The sequence below is a fragment of the Lasioglossum baleicum genome, chromosome 3 (genome assembly GCF_051020765.1).
Source record: "Lasioglossum baleicum chromosome 3, iyLasBale1, whole genome shotgun sequence".
Lineage (NCBI taxonomy): Eukaryota > Metazoa > Arthropoda > Insecta > Hymenoptera > Halictidae > Lasioglossum > Lasioglossum baleicum.
Window position 1 is genome coordinate 18974918 of NC_134931.1, and position 19775 is coordinate 18994692.

The 19775-nt window shown below is 38.4% G+C and overlaps 2 protein-coding genes across 3 annotated transcripts in view; one reads left to right on the forward strand and one right to left on the reverse strand.

Moving 5' to 3' along the window:
* The window catches only part of LOC143207010 (GTP-binding protein REM 1), a 71042-nt gene that overhangs the window by 13989 nt on the left and 37278 nt on the right, over positions 1-19775 (forward strand). The gene's annotated exons all lie outside the window — the stretch shown is intronic.
* Positions 5675-18721, reverse strand: LOC143207013 (non-selective voltage-gated ion channel VDAC1-like). The gene is made up of 5 exons (XM_076419990.1): positions 18555-18721; positions 18154-18374; positions 15510-15735; positions 11419-11628; positions 5675-6047 (listed from the first exon to the last, which is right to left on the reverse strand). The coding sequence occupies exons 2-5, from the start codon at positions 18310-18312 to the stop codon at positions 5782-5784; spliced, it is 861 nt and encodes a 286-aa protein (XP_076276105.1). The 5' UTR covers positions 18313-18374; positions 18555-18721; the 3' UTR covers positions 5675-5781.

Below are 19775 nucleotides of genomic sequence, written 5' to 3' on the forward strand. Positions count from 1 at the left end.
GCTTTGCACCTTAGAAATGAAACAAAGTGAAACTTGAACTCCTTTCAAACACCGAGACCGTTCCACTAGGTTTCGTATCTGTGGATAGAAATTCTATTACAGTAAATCCTCTATAAACGCATAAAACCCTCCTCTTTAGTAATCTGATCTCGGCTCGGGTATATCGGTGTGAACCACTATTAATGCGACGCGGGGAGTCGCAGTCGTCGGCACAGTTCAAAGGCCCGTGCGTTCTCACAATGTAACACCAATATTTAATCTTCTTTATTATTACTTATTTTTTTATGAAACATTCATCGATATAATCGTGGCATTTTTCTGATTAAAAAAAGACCAAACACGATATAATTTCAACTGTATTTAGTGGTTTAATTGACGATGAACGTTTGGGGCGCAAGAAAGGACAGCGTATGAGAAAAAAAGAGACGCGGACAGTCGCAGTCGCCGGCACAGTTGAAAGGTCCGCGCGTGGTCTCTATTTTAGGCCTTTGAAGCTCAGAAAAATAGCTGGCAGTCTCAGATAAACGCACACAGATCCCTCCGACTTATGCGTTTATGGTGACAATACTGTATTGCATTTTTTATGATACCTGTACAAACTAATAATAACTGCAAGTGAAAAATTGTTCTAAATATTTATTTTTCCTACTAACTTAAACTAAGTTTTGTAGAGAAAAAGGAAGTAGCTGGATACATTTGAGCGATAGTGTTATATGTTTTATTGAACAATTCTCATGAATTTATATTTAATATCGTACGTCCACCACTAAAACCTCTTATCTGCAATTTCTGTAGTTGATTCATCGTGATACTGGATGAATGAAATTGCGTCGATTATTATAGAACAGTACAAACGAGTCGCCGTGAGTGAAGGCTACTTCTATTGTTGACCCTCTGCCTATAACGTGGTGAGGTTTATAACCCTGCGCTGCTATTCTCGGTGCAGCTATACCACTGAAATAACGTTGAGGAAGGAGGAACACGTTTATTAGCGTCAATTTTCTTATACGGCCTGCATATTTTTAGTCACAGTAAAAATCTCAAAGAATGATGCTTTATTACCACGTTTATATTAGCTTGCCGAGTTGTCGTTCATGTTGTTGTATGCGTCAAATCTAGTAATCGCATTTTAAACCACTTCCCGATGAGCTAGGGATTTGAAACTTTAAACATAGCTCACAACTGGATGACACTGCAATATTTTTTTAAAAAACTGTGCGTCTAGGAGAAAAAAATAATGTAAATATTAACATTTACACCTCGCCGCGCGACGCTCAGTAGTGCGTCATCGCGTTCACAGATCCCCACTCCGCGCGCTAACGCTCCCTCCACAGCTACGCGTTCCCACTCCACTGACCCATTTCACACCGAAGGAGCTCGTTCAGTTTCAATTCGGACAATTTCGGAACTCCATCAAGAGACGTCGTCTCTCGGAGTCATCCCCTCATTCTTTCTCGCGCATTTCCATATCTTGCGTTTCTATATATCTGGCTATTTCATACCAGTATTACTATATCTTGCGTTCCATTTAAAAAAGACTAAAAAGTAGAAAATAAAAAAATATGTAGAAAAACTTTTTAAAAACCACAATTATATTCAAGTGCACTAAAAAGGAGAAAATAATTTTAAAAGCGTGAAGCGCCCACGAAGATTACGTCTATATAGTTTTGCGCTCCACGCTTTTATTTGTAGTGGCTAATGTCTAAAAAGATTATTTTCTCCTTTTTAGTGCATTTTAATATAAGCGTGGTTTTTAATGAAGTTCTTTTTATTAGACTGCGCATCCCATTGATGAGTCGGTGAAACTTGGAACATTGAAAAAATTAAATGAATCTTACTTATGCTGAATGTATCAGCATAATTAATGAAAGAAATTTTTATTCTGCTCCAATATGTTGCATTTATCTTCCTTTTTTATTCTACATGATGATCCTCGGTCCAATTTCATCAAAACGTCCCGTCGCGACGCTTTTATACATATTAATTATGCGCGCACAAAACTCGTTATTCCTGTAGCAAATTAATAACGATTAATTATGGTTCCTCGTAATTGCAAATTGGAACGGAAGGAGATCGGAAAGTTAAAGGGAAGGGAACGGTTGGGAAAGATAGATGTTTTAGCTTGATCGCGATGATTATTGACAAGTTGTCGATATTCAGCCCGACAGCGGATATTTCCCCGATAAACTGTATCTTTAAGAACATTTATATTTTAAGCCACACAATGATCGTTCTCGCTGCAAAAATCATTACTAGCAACTCTCGAATTGTATTTAACACAACTATAGTATAATTTAGTGCTAACATAAAAGAAATTATTCTTCAGTACATCTTAAGAGAATTGTAAATCTTGTATTACATGGTATCGTATAACAGGGAAGCAATTAATCAGCCATGTTATTCAAGGATTGCCAGTGTCGGTTTATCGAAAGGAGATATCTGAAGTCATAGCAGCTGCCTATTCCATTCCCATTACCTGAAACTTGAAACATAGGACTAACAGCTATTATCCATTTCAGATATCTTCTTCCGAGAAACCAACTATAATAGTTCACAAATGAAAACGATTAATTCCAAGTTTCTTCAAAATCTACTGTCAAACCACTTGATCGATTGAGATCACTTAAACTTTGCCATCCAAATGATTTCCCTTAAACATTTCCAAATAAACGTGTTTTATTCGATTCAGTTCCAGATTATTTGGAATTTGTTTACACAATTCTTCGGCCTGAAACACCCACTCGTCGATGTTGTATATTCTAACTTGCGTTATTTTCTTTATTTCACTCTATATCTAAATTTTGCATTTTCAAATAATCACTCAATAATTGAGTTATCTATTCTAAATTAGTTTGTAATTAATTCTTAATTCCTAATTAATTCATGGTATATTTCATTGTTAAACTTTGTTTACAATTTTATGCCGGAAGGTGTTGTATACCAACGATAAGATTCTCTCTAGCATTAGTAATCACTCATGTAATCTGAACGTTTCAGTTCGTCTCTCTATCTTCAGTTCGACATTCCATCTACCATTACTCATCTTTGAACCTCATCCCCATGATTCATCCCTTACTGACCATTAGACCTAAAACAACTCCCACTTTACAGAACTCAAAACCTATATCTCCTGCTGATTTCTTCTTCTCGCGAGCATTCTTTTCTCAGTCTTCATTCGCTTCCGATCAGTCTCTTACCGAGTCTTGTCTAGACTACTAAGATCTTTTGTATTACGTCCGTAGTTTGTATTTCGTTTAGAATTTGTACTTAATAAATATACTTATATTGAGTATCCGGAATACAACACCGATTTGTCCTCTTTCTCAGCTCTCGGATTCCAGCAGCGCTCCGCGTAATGAAATCGAATTATTAATATATTGCAGTAGTTTTTAACAAACACTTTTCTTCGTGTTTCGAGCCCCTCGTTCAAATCCCTATCAAGTAAACTGTGTTGAATTAAACACCAACTGCTCTCTGACTGTTTCTCATTATTCTCCTCATTAGAAAAGGAGGTTGAGAGCGGTCCCCTTTAAGTTCGCAAATTTTCATCTGCGCCGGTGAAAAGCTCTGGGCAAACTACTTCTTCGTTTCCAATGGAAGTGCGCGTATTGCAACAAGATCAATAACGTTCCGGTTTCATTAATTTCCGGTCACGTTGCTATTCATTCTTCAACACGGCGCGGCGCGCGGCGTGTGATAAACTTCGAGAACGCCATATAGCAAGCGCGAAGCGATGTGTCGCCGTAAACTTTTATTAAAAACCGTGAAATCACCATGGTTTTCGCATCCGCTCCCTTTAAAATTGCACGGAGACGCCGTGAATTACGATGAAAGCAATTTTAAGATTTATGACCTAATGTTCCGTTGTTTAAGTCACGCGGAATTAAGTTATTACCAGAAATAATGGCCAGATGACGAATTTTACGTACCAATCTAATAGTACGCTTCGCTAGCTATTTAATCAAACAAAATTTTTCAATGGAGCTTTCCCCTCGAGTTTTTCTTTTCTTTCTTTTTAATGATATTTTTGTACTTTTACCGACTCAAGTTTACAGATATTGGCTTTTCCCGTGACGCAGGATTAAAGAAAATGTAATTAGTTTTACACGCGTGCGTAACGGTGGCAGCGTATTATAATAATAATAATTCATGTTATTATCAGAGAAAATGTGAAATTGTAGATAATTACGTTTGTTCTCAATGTTTTACCAATTACACTAAAGCAAATATGAATTTCAACTTAATTATCAGTCATTTTAGCCGTTCTGCAAAATGTTTTTAATATGACCGTTTATAGAAGTCCAGTATCGCAATGTACAGCGACTGTGTTTGATGGGCAATTATGCGAGCGGTATTAGTCGTACGCAGGCAATTTGTAGCGTGAGCCAGATTTTGCGATGAATCGTATATCGCTTCATAGTTATCGATCGGTCGCCAAACCTCCAGCACGTGCCGACAGCTCCGAGGGCTGATAAAAAATTCAACAGCCCGAGCTCAAGGAACTCGAACAGTCTTCAAGACATTAAACCGTTACGGTTTTAGAAAATTGAAAATTATAATACCATTTCCTGCTGCTTCGTTTAACTTAACAAACCTGCGAAACTTTCCAAACCTACAAAAATCTCCAAACCCCCAAAATTTTCAAATCTCCAAAAATGCCTCAACCTCTAAAAATTTCAAAACCACCAAAAATTTGCAAAAATTTTAAAGAATGAGAAATTAAAAATGCTATTATGTTTCAAAATCGAAAATAAATTGTTTTTACCACGCTTATTACGACGCTTATATTAGCTTGCCGAGTCGTCGTTGTTGTATGCATCAGATCTTGTAATGGTATTTGAAACCACTTCCCGATGAGCTAGAGACTTGAAACTTAAACATAGCTCAGAACTATATGACAATGCAATATTAAAAAACAAATTAAAAAGAAAACTGTGCGTCTAGGAAAAAAAAATTTTAATATTAACCGTCACACCTCGCCGCGCAACGCTCGATAGTACGTGATCGCGTTCAGCAATCCCCACTCCGCGCGCCAGCGCTCCCTACTCCACCCTACCATCCCCTCGTTCTTTCTCGCGTATTTCCATATCTTGCGTTTCTATATCTTACTATTCATTCCAGTATTACTATATCTTGCGTTCCATTTAAAAAAGACTAAAAAGTAGAACGAAGAAACTCTTATATTAAAATGCATTAAAACGGAGAAAATAATTACATTCCTGGTTCTCCCAAAAATTGAATATAAATTTAAATAAAATCATGACATTAGTTACTATAAAAATGAAAGCGTGGAGCGCTGAACTATATTGACGTAATCTTCGTGGGCGCGTTCCGGGCTTTTATTTTTATAGTCACTAATGTCATGATTTTATTTAAATTTATATTAAATTTTTGGGAGAACCAGGAAAAAAATGATTTTCTCCTTTTTAGTGAATTTTAACGTAAGCGTGGTTTAAAAAATTTTTTTTTTAATCGACTTCTGGTTGTTGAAATTGTGATGGAACATTTTTATTTGCATTTTGATATCAGCAAATGTAATATATGGATGGAGTAATAAAATAATAATAATAATAATAATAATAGTCAGGTAGTCCAGGTCCAGGTGTGTGGCTAAAGAATCACAGAAACTCGGAGACCGTTAGATAAGAATAATAGTTTAATACCAATACGGACGATTCAATATCGACGATCACAAATACAAGACAAACGTACTCAAAAATGACGGACACCGGAGACCGGTCTGTGAAAGAAGATCGGTAGAAAAACTCTCGGATTCGCAGTTCACCCTTCAATTTGGAAAGCGAGGCCAACTTTGTGCCCGCCGCGTTGCACATTCGCGCAGTCGACGTTGAAAGACAGAGCCGCCGTGATTTGCTCGGCGAGCTGTTGTTGCAAGCTGAAACCCAGTTGCAGATCCGTATTGAACTTGCACCGGAACGTCGATTTGTCGTCGATAATGTATTTCGCTGCTGCGCCCACGGTGTAATCTTGGCTTCCGCCGTTTTTATACATCAGACCGTTTATGGCGGTCTCCCATTCCTCGTTCACTTGAAAGTAACAAGAAACCTTTCGTTAGTCAAGGTAAACATGCATCGTAACCGGTGAATACAATAATGTCTCAATTGACGTAAAAACCTCGGGGAGATTCGATTGCGTCGGTCGTAGACGGTTACAGTAATTCTTCAATCGAAGTCCCAACAGCTGTGTTTTGAACGGACTTCAGTAGCGTAGTAGAGGCTGTTTTTTTTATGATTTGAATGGATATGAATCGACGAGCCGAACATAGAGAAGGACAGAATGAAATAGGACCGCGTGGCCGAAGCGTGTCGCCGTCTCCGACACAGTTCAAACACCCGTGCGTCATCACAATGTAACACCAAGATTTAATCTTCTTTATTTTTCATTATTTTTTGATGGAACTTTCACCAACACATTCGTGGCATTTTTCTAATGCAAAATGATACCAAACACGATATAATTTCAACTGTATTTAGTGGATTAATCGACGATGAAAGTTTCGAACGCAACGAAGATCCAGCGTAGTGGAAAGAAAGAGACGCGAACAAGCGCCGTCGCCGGCACAGTTCAAAGGCCCGCGTTGTCGCTGTTCTTCGTTGCCTTCGAAACTTTCACCGTCGATTAAACCACTAAATACAGTTGAAATTATATTGTGTTTGATGTCATTTCAATCAGAGATATGTCAGAAATAAGTTAGTGAAAGTCCCAGAAAAAAGAAATAATGAAAATTAAGAAGTTTGAAAATTCGATTCACTCGAGTCAATGTTGTGCTGTTCACATCGATATACCCGAGCCGAGATCAGATTACTAAAGTGGAGGGTATATTTTGTTTGCGTTAGGCGCGTACAGCCATTTTGCGTCAATTGAGACATTACTGTATAATATAAATTTTGCCAATATAACAACTTTTAATAACAAATTAGATACTGATTGAAGTGAGGCTGATTGAACCACCCCCAAATATTTAGATCAGTTTTTTTAATAAATATTACAAGCGTGTTCTAATTCCTTGTCATCCGTTTATGATATTATATTTTGTAGAAGGGCAATTTGTAGGATATCGTTAGCGCTGATGACGTCATGGACAATGTCATTTGCATCGAGTCGAGCATGTAACGAAGTCGATATTTTGAAAACCGAACGTTACAGGGAAATTGTTGACAAAAAGCCCGATGAAAAATATGTTCGCCGTCACAGAGAATATTGAGTATCCCCGATTTAATTGGGTCACCACGAGAAAAGATGGCCGAGGGAAGATCTTAGTCTTCGTCAACGAGAAAGAAATCGCGGATAGTTGTTAATGAGCTGTGAAGCGCATGGTTAGCCTACGGGTTTGTTATTTACTTAGGAGGCCCAGTTAATTGCGTAACGCACGCATTAGATTAATATAATGGGGTGTTCGTTTACAGCCTACATCGTTACGAACCGTAATTGGAACCCCAGCGATACGGACACACACGTGCAATTATGCATCGTCATTTGAACTGCCGAATTCATAACTACCGGCCGGAATAATCTTTATATGATTATTAATCCGGAATATTGTCTTCGCGCGTTGCTTCAATCCGCGCGGAACACTGAACTTCATGCATTTTAAACAAACGCCGCGGCGCCGGCGAAGAAAGCCGAACTGTTTTGTTAACGAACCTGCGAGCACGGTGGTGAATTTGCCAATTTATCATTTTCCTGTAACAACCACGGATTTTCATCAGGACATAAAAATTGTTTGCATTAGTTGAAAAGTACATGGACATTTCTCTCTTTATAAAATTACTGTCGAGTTGAAAATGATACATCGGTAATTTTGATTTCTTTAATTTGTTTACGATTTGATTTATTCGAAACAGAAGTTATTTTCAGATTAACCGTTTTATGGAACAATGTTGCATACTGTCCAACCTCCACACTGGGAATTCTCACAGAAATATTTGGTTTGTACATAAATTTTTTACATAATCTATATTGTACAACAGCAATCGTACAATTAAAAACAAGTATGTGTTATTATGATTGAAATTGGCAACATTTTGGTGTGGTTTGTTGTCGTTTGACGCCGACAAGTCGCACTAAGAGAACGGATATGAGATTTCGCAATTTTCAGTCAATCCCCTGGGACACAGTTTTTAAAATGTATTTTAATGAACAAGAGAGAGGAAATTAAAACGGAAGGGAGCACCGTGTGCCAGTTCCACGAGTTTCTATCAATTTTGAATAACCAGCCGGTTTCGAATAAAATATTTCGCTGGAGACGCCCCGTCACATATTTCAAAAAATCCGCTGAAAATAATATTAAATTATTCATCGTGATCTCTCTCTCTCTCTCTCTCTCTCTAACACTACCGAATCGAGTCACAAATCATTATCTAGTAACGACAGGAGCTATTATCAAACGCTGTAAGTACACTGCGAGTCCTAACGCATTACGAGAATATTTTACCTAAATTGCAGCAAATTGGAGTGAAATAAAAATTTGATTTATCTCTTGATATTTCAGTTCTTCTAATGTTTTTACTGTTTTAAATTGCATCTACTCATTTTTGGCATAAACGCCACTTTTTGAACTTTGTAGAACGCCTAATGAAAAATTCAACCCGTACAGCAGAATCTATCGGAAACAGTTTCCACAGGGATGATCGTATTTCCTCGGAGATTTTGAACACAAACAGAAAAGACAATACCTTCCTAATTTTCAAAGCGAGCAAACAAGTCGGTCGGAAAACACAAGAAAAAGAATCGCGCATGCAAACAAGCCTGTCCGCGGGGGAATGTAAAAAGCGGCGAAAAGGAAGATGGTACGATTCGAAAAAACGAAACGGATGGGAAGAAAATCGAGAAAAGAAAACGTCGACGCACGGGGGAAAGAAAAAGAGAAACGAGATCCCACATCCCGCCGCGGCTGTTAGTTCAGGATTACTTTCATCCATTTCCTTCGGATTTATTTTCGTCTTGGTCGAACCGTAATTACATTTCCTTCCGCGGGAGGCCTGGGATTATGAAGTGTGCATTGGAAACGCGTAAAAGGTACGGTCATGCCTCGATCTGTGCGACTAATTTAGAGACACATAACGGTGGGAGGAGTTCCTTGCCCGCGGCGATCAAAAACGAACGGAATACAATATCGCTGGTCCGTTTATTTAATATTGAAGCTCTGGTCACGTGCTGCCCCAGGCGAAGAAACAATAACACTAACTAGGCTGTTTACCTGTACATTTCAGGGCGAGGCAGACGAGGAAATGCAATTTGTTCTTATTACCTTGTTATCCATGCCAATACGATAGGAAAACAGTAACTCGAGTCCTTCGCAAACATCCAACAACGAATTTCATTTTTATATTCCGTTGGCCCAGTCGTTTTACTCTGTTTGTCAATTTATGACATGTGCGAATTAAAAATGCCGGAGCAGAAAAATTGCGTTCGTGTTTTTGACGGCATTGTCCTTTAGGCGACAACATATTATTGTATTATTTTCACTTTAGCTATTTTTAACATTGTTATTTCATGTTATCGAATTTGAAAATTCTTTCGGCGCTACCGTTTCGATGAATTAATAACGATTTCGTTTCGATTAATCAATTGATCGAAACGGTAGCGCCGAAAGCATTTTTTTGATAACATTTACGATCGATAATTGGAATTATGTTATTTCATGTTGCTTTACATTATTTTTATCGGAAGACCACAATAATATCTTTTATCCTTTGCTATGTTTATACATATACTGCCTCGCTTTATTTTTATCGGGAGAGTCAACAATATAATTTATTTTATCCCCGGTCATGCTTATTATAGTAAAAAAAGAACACAGTTGCATCTTTATAATCAAAGTCTAGATCTTTAACCTTTTCCTTACACTTTACAGAGAATTTCTATTCTCATCAAAATGAAACATGCGTAGAAAAATCAGTTCTGAATTTCTGCTTTTCTAGAAGCGATAGTTAAAGTATCGATTCCGTTTCTAGATGCATTTCCTCGTCCTATGAATAAACCCTTAGAAATTGTCAAGGTGTTCGCCTACTATGCAAAATTACTGATGTGTCGTACTCGCAATCAAACTTCAGGAAAAGTGTTTTACAGGTGTCACGGGAACTATGTCCAAGTGACAACATAATTCAAGGCTCCCGCAATTGCCGAGTCCACTTTTTTCTAGACGATTTCGAAACTTTACCTGGTGAATAAATTAACAGACAATCGCGAACCGCAAACCGTTCGATCAACGCGCAGTTCGTCGAACCGGATAGCAGAAACGAATCAGTGAAGCTTCATTGAAATTTTAAACAACAGTACCGGATCGTTGGAAAAGCAGAATGAAAATTGCCTGGCAGAATATTTGCCGATATTACGCTTAAAACTGTATCCGCGTGCCCTTTTCACATTGAATTCCCGGTGCCGATCACGCACAGTGATGAAACACCGGAATCATTCCGCGTGTAAGGCTAATTCTTTTTCGAATGAATACTAGGAACGGGTAATTCCGATACGTCCGGTCTAATGGACGGCGTTTCACGCGGACACAAAGCCGTCCTGTGCATAATTTCTGCGCGGCCATTTTGCACAGGGATTGCCGTCGTTCTACGCCGGAATCGATATTCGCAATTACGGTTGAAAACTTACTTCGGCGACCATTATTAGTTTAAGGGTGCCCATCTACTTATTTCCCGCGAAACAATCATACGAGATTTGCACGATTGCTATGAAAAATTCATCTCCAATATCGCAAGGCACCTCTTCAGGGGCCCTGGAGGTCGTAACATGATATAGGATAACACTACTGGAGAATAATTAGACACAAAATAGTTCTATGTACGAGCGATCGATATAAAGTTCTCGTATCGATAACTGTTATGAGTAGACTGCGGATTTTATGCATTTATGACAAAAATGGGCACGCACCATTTAAAGCAGTGGACATGTTAAAACTATTTAAGGACACCACTAACTTAATAGAATAAATAAAAGAAGAATACAATTATTATTTGGCTATTATTTGTTATTTAACATCACTTTGAATTGTTTCGTGAACAGTCCGGCCTATAGCTGGTTTTCTAATGAATTTGTTTGTACTGGTTACACCATTACGAGATCGAATTTCACCCTGCAGAAATTTTATTTGGGTCCGAAACAGTGAAGAATGGCGACGCTAATTTTTGGGATGCTTGCTCAGGGTATTTGTGTTTCAATGAATTCGTTATTTATTTCATGAAGAGTGGCTGTTTAATGAATTTGTTTGTACTGCTTAACACCATCGCCAAAATTGTGAATTTTAGGTTAGACGTTGAGCATAATAAATCCACAATTGTACGGGAGTAACAAAGAGAATGTTTGATGGAATCGGATAGAATTGGTGATCTACTGTGTGAGATATTTGAAGGTCAAGAAGATGGATATGAATTAAAGCTTCACCTTTGTACATAACGGATAGCCCGCACTCTTGCGGCATCGAGTTGCATCGAAAGTGAAAGTCGACGTCCCGATAGCTGAAAGCCATGCTCATGTCGTTCTTCGTCAACCTGTTCGTCTCTGTGCTGTAACCACCCTGGTATCCGATTAAGAGACCTTTGATGGCGGCGACTATAGACCCCAGAATGTTCACGTTCGAGTTCATATCGCTGGCTGTAACATAGAACACAATGCCGTAGTACGCGAACGCGTGGGCGCTATCAAAAATCGTTTCATTCATTCCAACGATTTTTTAACCGCGTTTTCGCAAACTTTCCTCCCACAGCTTTTTAGATTAAATTATATTATGTTACATTGAAAACAATAACGCCATTGGGAACGAAATTATAGCATTGAATTGCTTGCGTTGTTGCAGATATTCCATCCACCTCTTTCATATCAGAGGTTTAAAAGAGAAAATAATGTTTTCCTGGTTCTCCCAACAATTTAATATAAATTTATATAAAATCATGACATTAGTGACTATAAAAATAAAAGCCTGGCGCCCACGAAGATTCCGTCAATATAGTTTAGCACTCCACGCTTATATTTTTGTAGTCGCTAATGTCATGATTTTATTTAAATTTATATTAAACTTTTGGGAGAACCCCAGGAAAAAAATGATTTTCTCCTTTTTAGTGCATTTTAATATAAGCGTCATTCTTAAAAATTTTTTTATATATTTTTCTATTTTCTACTTTTTAGTCTTTTTTAAACGGAACGCAAGATATAGTAATGCTGGTATGAAATAGTAAGATATAGAAACGCAAGATATGGAAATACGCGAGAAAGAATGAGGGGATGACTCCGAGAGACGACGTCTCTTGATGGAGTCCGAAATTGTCCGAAATGGAACTGAATGAACGGAACACCACACTGAAGCTCCTTCCGTGCGAAGTGGATCAGTGGAGTGGGGATGAGTCGGAGTGGGAACCCGCAGTGGAGTAGGGATGGCTGAACGCGATCACGTACTACCGAGCGGCGAGGTGTGACGGTTAACATTTAAATATTTTTTTTCTCTTAGACGCACAGTTTTTTAAAAAATGTTCTTCAATGTTGCTTTGTCATCCAGTTCTGCATACAACAACGACAACATCGACAACTCGACAAGCTAATATAAACGTGGTAAAAAAATATATAATACATATAACAAAAACGTGGTAAAATGGCACATGGGAATACAGTACGAAACTTAGATGGAAATATAAATGTATAAAATATACAAAAATTAATGAGGCCTGGGCGCTAAAAAGTTGGATACAGTTGAAGCATGGAAAAAAAGTTTCAAACGTGCCTCATACATGTTCTCCGTTAAATTATTTGATCATCTAGAATGAGCCGTGCTGTGCCATTGAAAATTCTGACGGAATTCCGGGAGGTTTTTTGTTTTTTTGTAAAATTGTGTCGGTTGTATTGTTAGAAATTTGGCGTTGATTATGTAACGCGCCTCAAAGGGCGAATATTTTCAGTCCAATTATCAAGAATGTTTTTCGCTCCACACATTTCTCGCGAAAAAACCATTTTTCTGGCGGAACCGTTTCGCCTTTGAAGGGCCGCGTTCTGCATGCGACGCATTAAACGAAACGTTGATTGGATTTATTAGCGAGTGAAACGCGCAGGAAAGATAATTCCTTGGAAGGTTGAATTTTTTCAATAAAATTCCTCCGCTTCTACAAATAGACTCGCTCGCTAATAAGGAATGCGCATGATAATCCAAGCGCTGCAGAGAGAATTCAGTCCTTTAATTTCGATATTTTTCGATAAATTCGATAATTTCGAGGATAAAATCGATTATTTTTTACTGTCCCAGAGGATTTACACGGTTCACAATTTCATAAAAATTATGAAAACTTGTTCAACATTCCCGATGAGGATTTTTTCAAATATTCAATGCATTTCCCTCGGAGGATTAAATCATGTATCAATCACTGGAATATTGAGAAACTATGTAAATAGTTGAATTATTTATTTGCAAGATCAGGAGCTGGATGAGCGAGTGTGATGTTGCTAATATAGCACTCATCCTCGACGGATTAAAGGTGAATGTAAAAAGACCATAGTCGAGTAGTCTTTTAAACAGAAAATCCGTATACGGTTCTGCGAATGTTTTTATAAATCGAAACGGTTGAAAAACGGAGGAAGTGTTCAAAAATTCAAATGCAATTTAATATACGTGTTAAATGGTAAATGAAATTTAAAAAAATTGAAATTCAGTTTATCAAGGATAGCTGTTTGTGTGTTGAAAGCTATTGTTCGGTTGAAGATTTCAATCACGGCTCTAAAAATATGAATCGAAAGGTGCCCTTATTTTCTCTTATCGCGACAAAGGGACGAAGATGATTGAAAAAAAAGAATTCCGACCAACCCAAGCGTTCAGACCTTTATCAGATCGATTTGTTCTTGGACTAATTAACCTTTCGATGGTGGAGCACCCGTGGGAACAAGAATACCGTTGGAATTGGAAATTTCCGCCATCGACGGTCTATGGCGTTTTGTTGGTAAACATCAAACGCCCCGTCCCGATGCCCACCGTCTCGGACGTCGAAACTTGAATTTACTCGCGGAACCATTGTTCCTCTGACTCGCGTTTGGTGTCGACAGTGAGGTACGTCGCGCGCAGTGCATCGACTTGGATTTTCGTTTCGGTATTCTTAAATCGCTGTCTAAAAGGTGAGCGTTCTCGTTAGATCATCGATCTGAGTAATTATAAAACGTCTTTGGAACAACATTTAACAATCGACCGACACTCGGTGAAACGGAAATCCGGAAAAATTTGCGTTACACCGGCTGTTGACGTTTGGATATTCAAATCACGACATTCACCTCCGTTCCTAAAATTTTATTATGCATTAATTCCGTGGCTCCAGGAGCCGTGGAAACAGTGTTCCTGGAATCATTAATTACTGTAAAATCGAATAACCAGGTGGAAAATCTAAATCATTTATTCAAATGAGGACGGCCAATATTCTACCGGAATCACAGTGGTCCAAATCGAGAAATTCAGTGACTTTTGGCAAAAAAAAACGAACACTTGATAAATATTATAGTTGTAACAAATGTTGAAAGTCGGACATTTTAAGATGAGTATTCTTCACGAGAAAAATTGCTTCTCTTGGATGCGATGCATGCTATTATTGTTATATTATAAAACCATTATTATAAATTATTATAAAAAATATCTTTTGACTTATTCATACTTTTTGTATGCGTTGATTAAAAAACGATTCCTCAAATTTGCATTTTACCCATTCCGTAAAACATTGCATGTGTGAAACATAAATATAAAATACACACTTAGAAAGAAAAAATGGTGTGGAAGATTGTATTTAAATAATTTTTTTTCCGTGAAGAATATCAATGAAAATTAATTGAAAATTATTGTTTAACAAATGAAACAAATATTAATTTGTCTATGGTTCAAATGGACCATTTTTAAATGAATTTTAGTGCAAATTTCATCCCGATATCTCTTGTGGTTCAAAAGTTATAACAAAAAGTCGCTAAATTTCTCGATTTGGACCACTGTGCGGCATGGCGCCATGCGTAAACGATAATAATTTATTTAACGAACGTTCCGACGTATCAAGTACACAATGCGCAATCGATTTCTCGCACCGGAATACTTCAGACCAGTCGCCTGCTCAAGATCCTTTTACTGGAAATAGGGAAAAGTCGTTGACGTCACGACAATTAATAAATCCTGCGAATTTTATGTACTCGTGACGAACAGGAATAGATCGACTGCAATGCGTATTGAACCCGTTCAAATGATTTTGAAAAAAAGTCCCCAAGAAAAAGAGGGGAAATGAGCAAATCGAACTCGATTTCATATTTTCCAATGACACACGCAATCCGTGGGAGAAAAGTAATATCCGGCAAAATATCGAAACTTTTCAAAAGCCAATGGTGGGCGTAACGTTACCGTTACGAGTTTTAAATAAATCAAGCAACGCGTTCGATTCGTATTATCGTTCTCTGAAAGTGCGAGTGTTCTCTGAAAACACGCGATCAATTCAGTCAGACGTAAAATTATTTAAAGACCGAAACAAACTAACAGATCGAACAGCTCGCGTTGATTATCTCCTTGACGCAGGTGGCGCCGATTTTGATCGTTTTCGCGGTGGTTGACGGGTTGTAACTAAGCTCCGTCTGAAATCCAACGTCCGCAATCAAGGCTGGGTTCAGAATGTGACCGACCGTCACCGTTCCGTCCAACGTCCATTTTTGCAAAAACGTCCCGCATTCCTCTGTCTTGTATTCTGCACCTGCGGTGCCAGACAACTGCAATTACGAAATTAGTAATAACTACTCTGGGATTGAATCACTCGCTCGGAGAGTCTCTCTACTTTGATGGAAAGCGATGGTGCTACTTTTCTGAATTTTATTTAAACTAGCGGAGACATTGAATTTAAACTTTGCGGATTTGTTCGTCAGTCTTTGCAGAATATATAGAAATGTCTTGAGATGCGAATAATTGTGTGGGCGGATAGATAAAGGTGTAAGTAACAAATTGTCTGTTTTCTGTAGAAGAGTTTTTAGCGAGGTATGTTGTCCCTTTTTGATGAATGAAGATAATAACACAGATCAATCACAAATATATATACATATATTGTTATGGTTAATCTCTAATACGAAAAAAAGATAATAATTATCTTCATTCATCAAAAAAGGACAACATGTCGCTGCTCCGGAGGTATAATGACGCAACTGTAAAATTGTGTGAAATTGACTTTATTGTGTTGACGGACTCAAAAATGCATTTACCAGATGTCTGCAAATCGACATAATGTAAATCGAGGCTGGTATTTATTATTTTATCAATTGAAATTACTTAAAAGTTGCAATAATAACTTAATAACCCACAATGTCTATAAACTACTCTCATAGAAGAATTAAACCGAATCTTCAATTTTTGCAGTTGTATTATACTTCCGGAGCAGCGATATTTTGTTAAAAACTCTTTTACAGAAAACAAACTTGACACCTTTATATCCATCCACCTCTTCGATTACTATGTCCGAAATTACAGCGTTTTTATCATATCGTCTTAAAAGATGGCAAAGTCGAGAGACCACTGAAGATTCGCATTTGTTAAATAATTTAAATATTTAATGCCCGTTCGCGCATTTATGCATGGAATCGGATAAAAAAATATATTTAAAAATTGGTGCCCGTGTGGGAGCTTCTCTTTGACAGAATGTAGCCGTAACGTGTGAGTGAAGTTCATTCGAACGTAAATTTCATTAGCGCGTAAAATATGAAAACCATTCGACAAGAAATAAATTCAATTTTCCATAGAACGTTTCATAAATAAATTTCATAAATACAATTAGTATTAATCACTAACAATATCACATTCAATATTCTATTCAATCGCTGGACTCCGTATTTTATGCATTTATAACAAGAATGAGCAGGTGCAATTTAAAACAGTGAAAATATTAACCCGGCGTTGGTAAGGTGGGAAAATGTATCGTAAGTGGTAAGGTGGGGTCTCACAGACCACCGAAATAATTTATTGTATTATACAGGGTGACAAGAAATAACGGAGTTAATCATTTCTTATTATAATTCTGTCAAATCGACGAATTTTGAAAAACCAAATAACAACGACCATAACATGGACCTTTAGTATTCATATATTTAAGAAGTTTCGAAATGGCCACCTTTTGCGCCGATACAGAGGCTCAAACGTGTCTTGAAATTTTCGGCAATGGGCCGCAGCTCTTCTGGCGTCATTCGGTCCCACTCCTGGTACAGAGATTTTTTCAATGACTCGAAATTTTTATGAGGCCGAGCACAGGCCCTGGCCTCCAAAATCGACCAAACGCTGGAATTCATAGAGTTGAGGTCCGGTGAGTACGGCGGCCATTCCACAGATGTGATGAAACCTGTAAAATGGGCTTTGCACCACTCCTGAGTCGTTTTCGCCCTGTGGGCCGGCGCGGAATCCTGCTGTAACGTCCATTCCGGATCGCCGAGCTGCTGTTGGGCCCACAGAAGTACGACGGTTTCGAGAATGTCCCGTCGATACACTTCTTGGTTGATTTTGACCCCTTGATCCACGAAAACCGTAGCAAATCCCATTTTCCAGGTTTCATCACATCTGCGGAATGACCGCCGTACTTGCCGGATCTCAACTCTACGAACTCCAGCGTTTGGTCGATTTTGGAGGCCAGGGTCTGTGCTCAGCCCCATAAAAGTTTCGAGCCGCTGAAAAAATCTCTGCGCCGGGTGTGGGACCGAATGACGCCAGAAGAGCTGCGGCCCATAGCCGAAAATTTCGAAACACGTTTCAGCCTCTGAATCGGCTCAAAGGGTGGCCACTTCGAAACTTCTTAAATATATGAATACTAAAGGTCTATGTTATGGTTGATATCATTTGGTTTTTCAAAATTCGTCGATTTGACAGAATTATAATAAGAAATGTTTAACTCCGTTATTTCTTGTCACCCTGTACAAATAAATACCTTTTTCAAAAATACTTAACTAATGAAACATCTTTACAATGTTACAATCAATCTAAAATCTCTGGGGTCTGTGAGACCCCCACCTAACTAACGCCGGGTTAAAAGATTTTCAGAGAAGAAAGCCAGCTAATAAAAACGTAGTAATAAAAATAGGTCATTTCTATTCTTTGGGCAACCCTTAGCACAGAAAGGGGATTGAAATGACTAAATAGAATTGGCATTCTTGTACCTTTTTGTGGTCGCAGTCGAGGGCCAAATCGCTGTTCATATTCAGAGGTTCGCCAGATTTTTTACAGGTCAGCTTGATCAGACTTTTGCCATAGTGGTAGCCCATTTTGAACACGTCCCTCGCGCTTTTCCCCAGGTCCGTGTAACTCGGTACGCTCATGATGCATGAGACTATTCGAATAGGTCAACGAGGAATAACAAGATAGGGGCCGATCGGATTAGCTGCAAAAGTTAGACATTTTTATTACGAACCCGTCAGCTCTTGCTGAGGTTAGTAAAATTAGTCGAACTGGCTCGGATGGAACGTATTAACCGGCTCGGTGAGCTAATTGCGAAGGAGTTGCGGGCATAGTAATATCGTGTCGAAAAGTTCAAGTGTGTAGGGGTTAGGGGAACGTTTACCAGATTGCAACGTCGATGGGATGAATCTCGGCGACGATCCATCCGACGGTTCGCAACATCGCCGTCCTTAACCTTCGTCGAAACGGTGGATCGCTCGCCGAGATCACGGGGGATATATCCTAGTCAACAGATCCTACTTATCAGTTCTGACAGGGATTAGTCGATAACACGGCCACTGACGTTTCTCGCGATTAGGACGAATCATTACGATCATTACCGAGCACGTCGTGGAAGGCGGCGATTTCAGAATGTTGTGTCGGGTCTTCGAATTTGTTTCGTTCGTGATGAACACTGGCGTATTCGATGGTCCTCGTTTTCGGTAATATATCATTCACGGAGAAAATTAAGGTCGCTATTGAACTTTTCTCCCTTCATTTTATAACGCGATTTTTCAATATTGTTTTTGGAGAAGCGCGAGATAATGAATTACGAGAAAATATTTTTCTGTAAGTTCTATTATTTTATAATTACGGCCCATGTTTTTTTACCGAGCGAGCTCGCGATTAACCTTGGCAGAATTGAGACTCGAGATTAAGAAATTTCTCTGCTAAATTAGAAACGATTTTTTAATGTCACTTTCGGAAGAATATAGGATAACGGATAATGTGCCTTTTTCCATTTTTTTCTATTATAGTGTAATTACGGACCTCGTTTTCGTAAGCGTGTTCGTAATTAACGCCGGGGAAATTAAGGCCGAGGACTGAGGAATTTCTCCCCGTACATACTCGTTTTTCTTTCCTAGAAATCTATGTATTTGCTAGATCCGAAACGATTTTTTAATGTCACCTCTGAAAGAATGTGGAATTATGAGAAATTGTTTCGAATAACATTTTTTACAATCATCTTCTATCGTAGTGTAATTATGCTCCTCGTGTCCCTCAGCGAGATTGTAATTAATCCTGGGGTAAATTAAGCCTCGAGACTAAGGAATTATACCGTGAACAGAAAATCTATTTAGTTCAAATATTTACTTCGTTAGCAATCAATGTCTCTGATAATGACTTGGATAATACAATCTTCCCCAATGACTTTTATTAATAAGACGATTACTCGCAAACAGGACCATCGATTGCGCCAATTTAAGTACGTAATTATCGCAATATCGAAATCGATTTCCCAATTGTCGGCAAATTGCGCCCGGGACGCCTATTATTCCCCACCGGCTAACTGGTTTTCAGATAACGAATGGGGGGCTTAAATATCGTTACACGTGGAGATGGG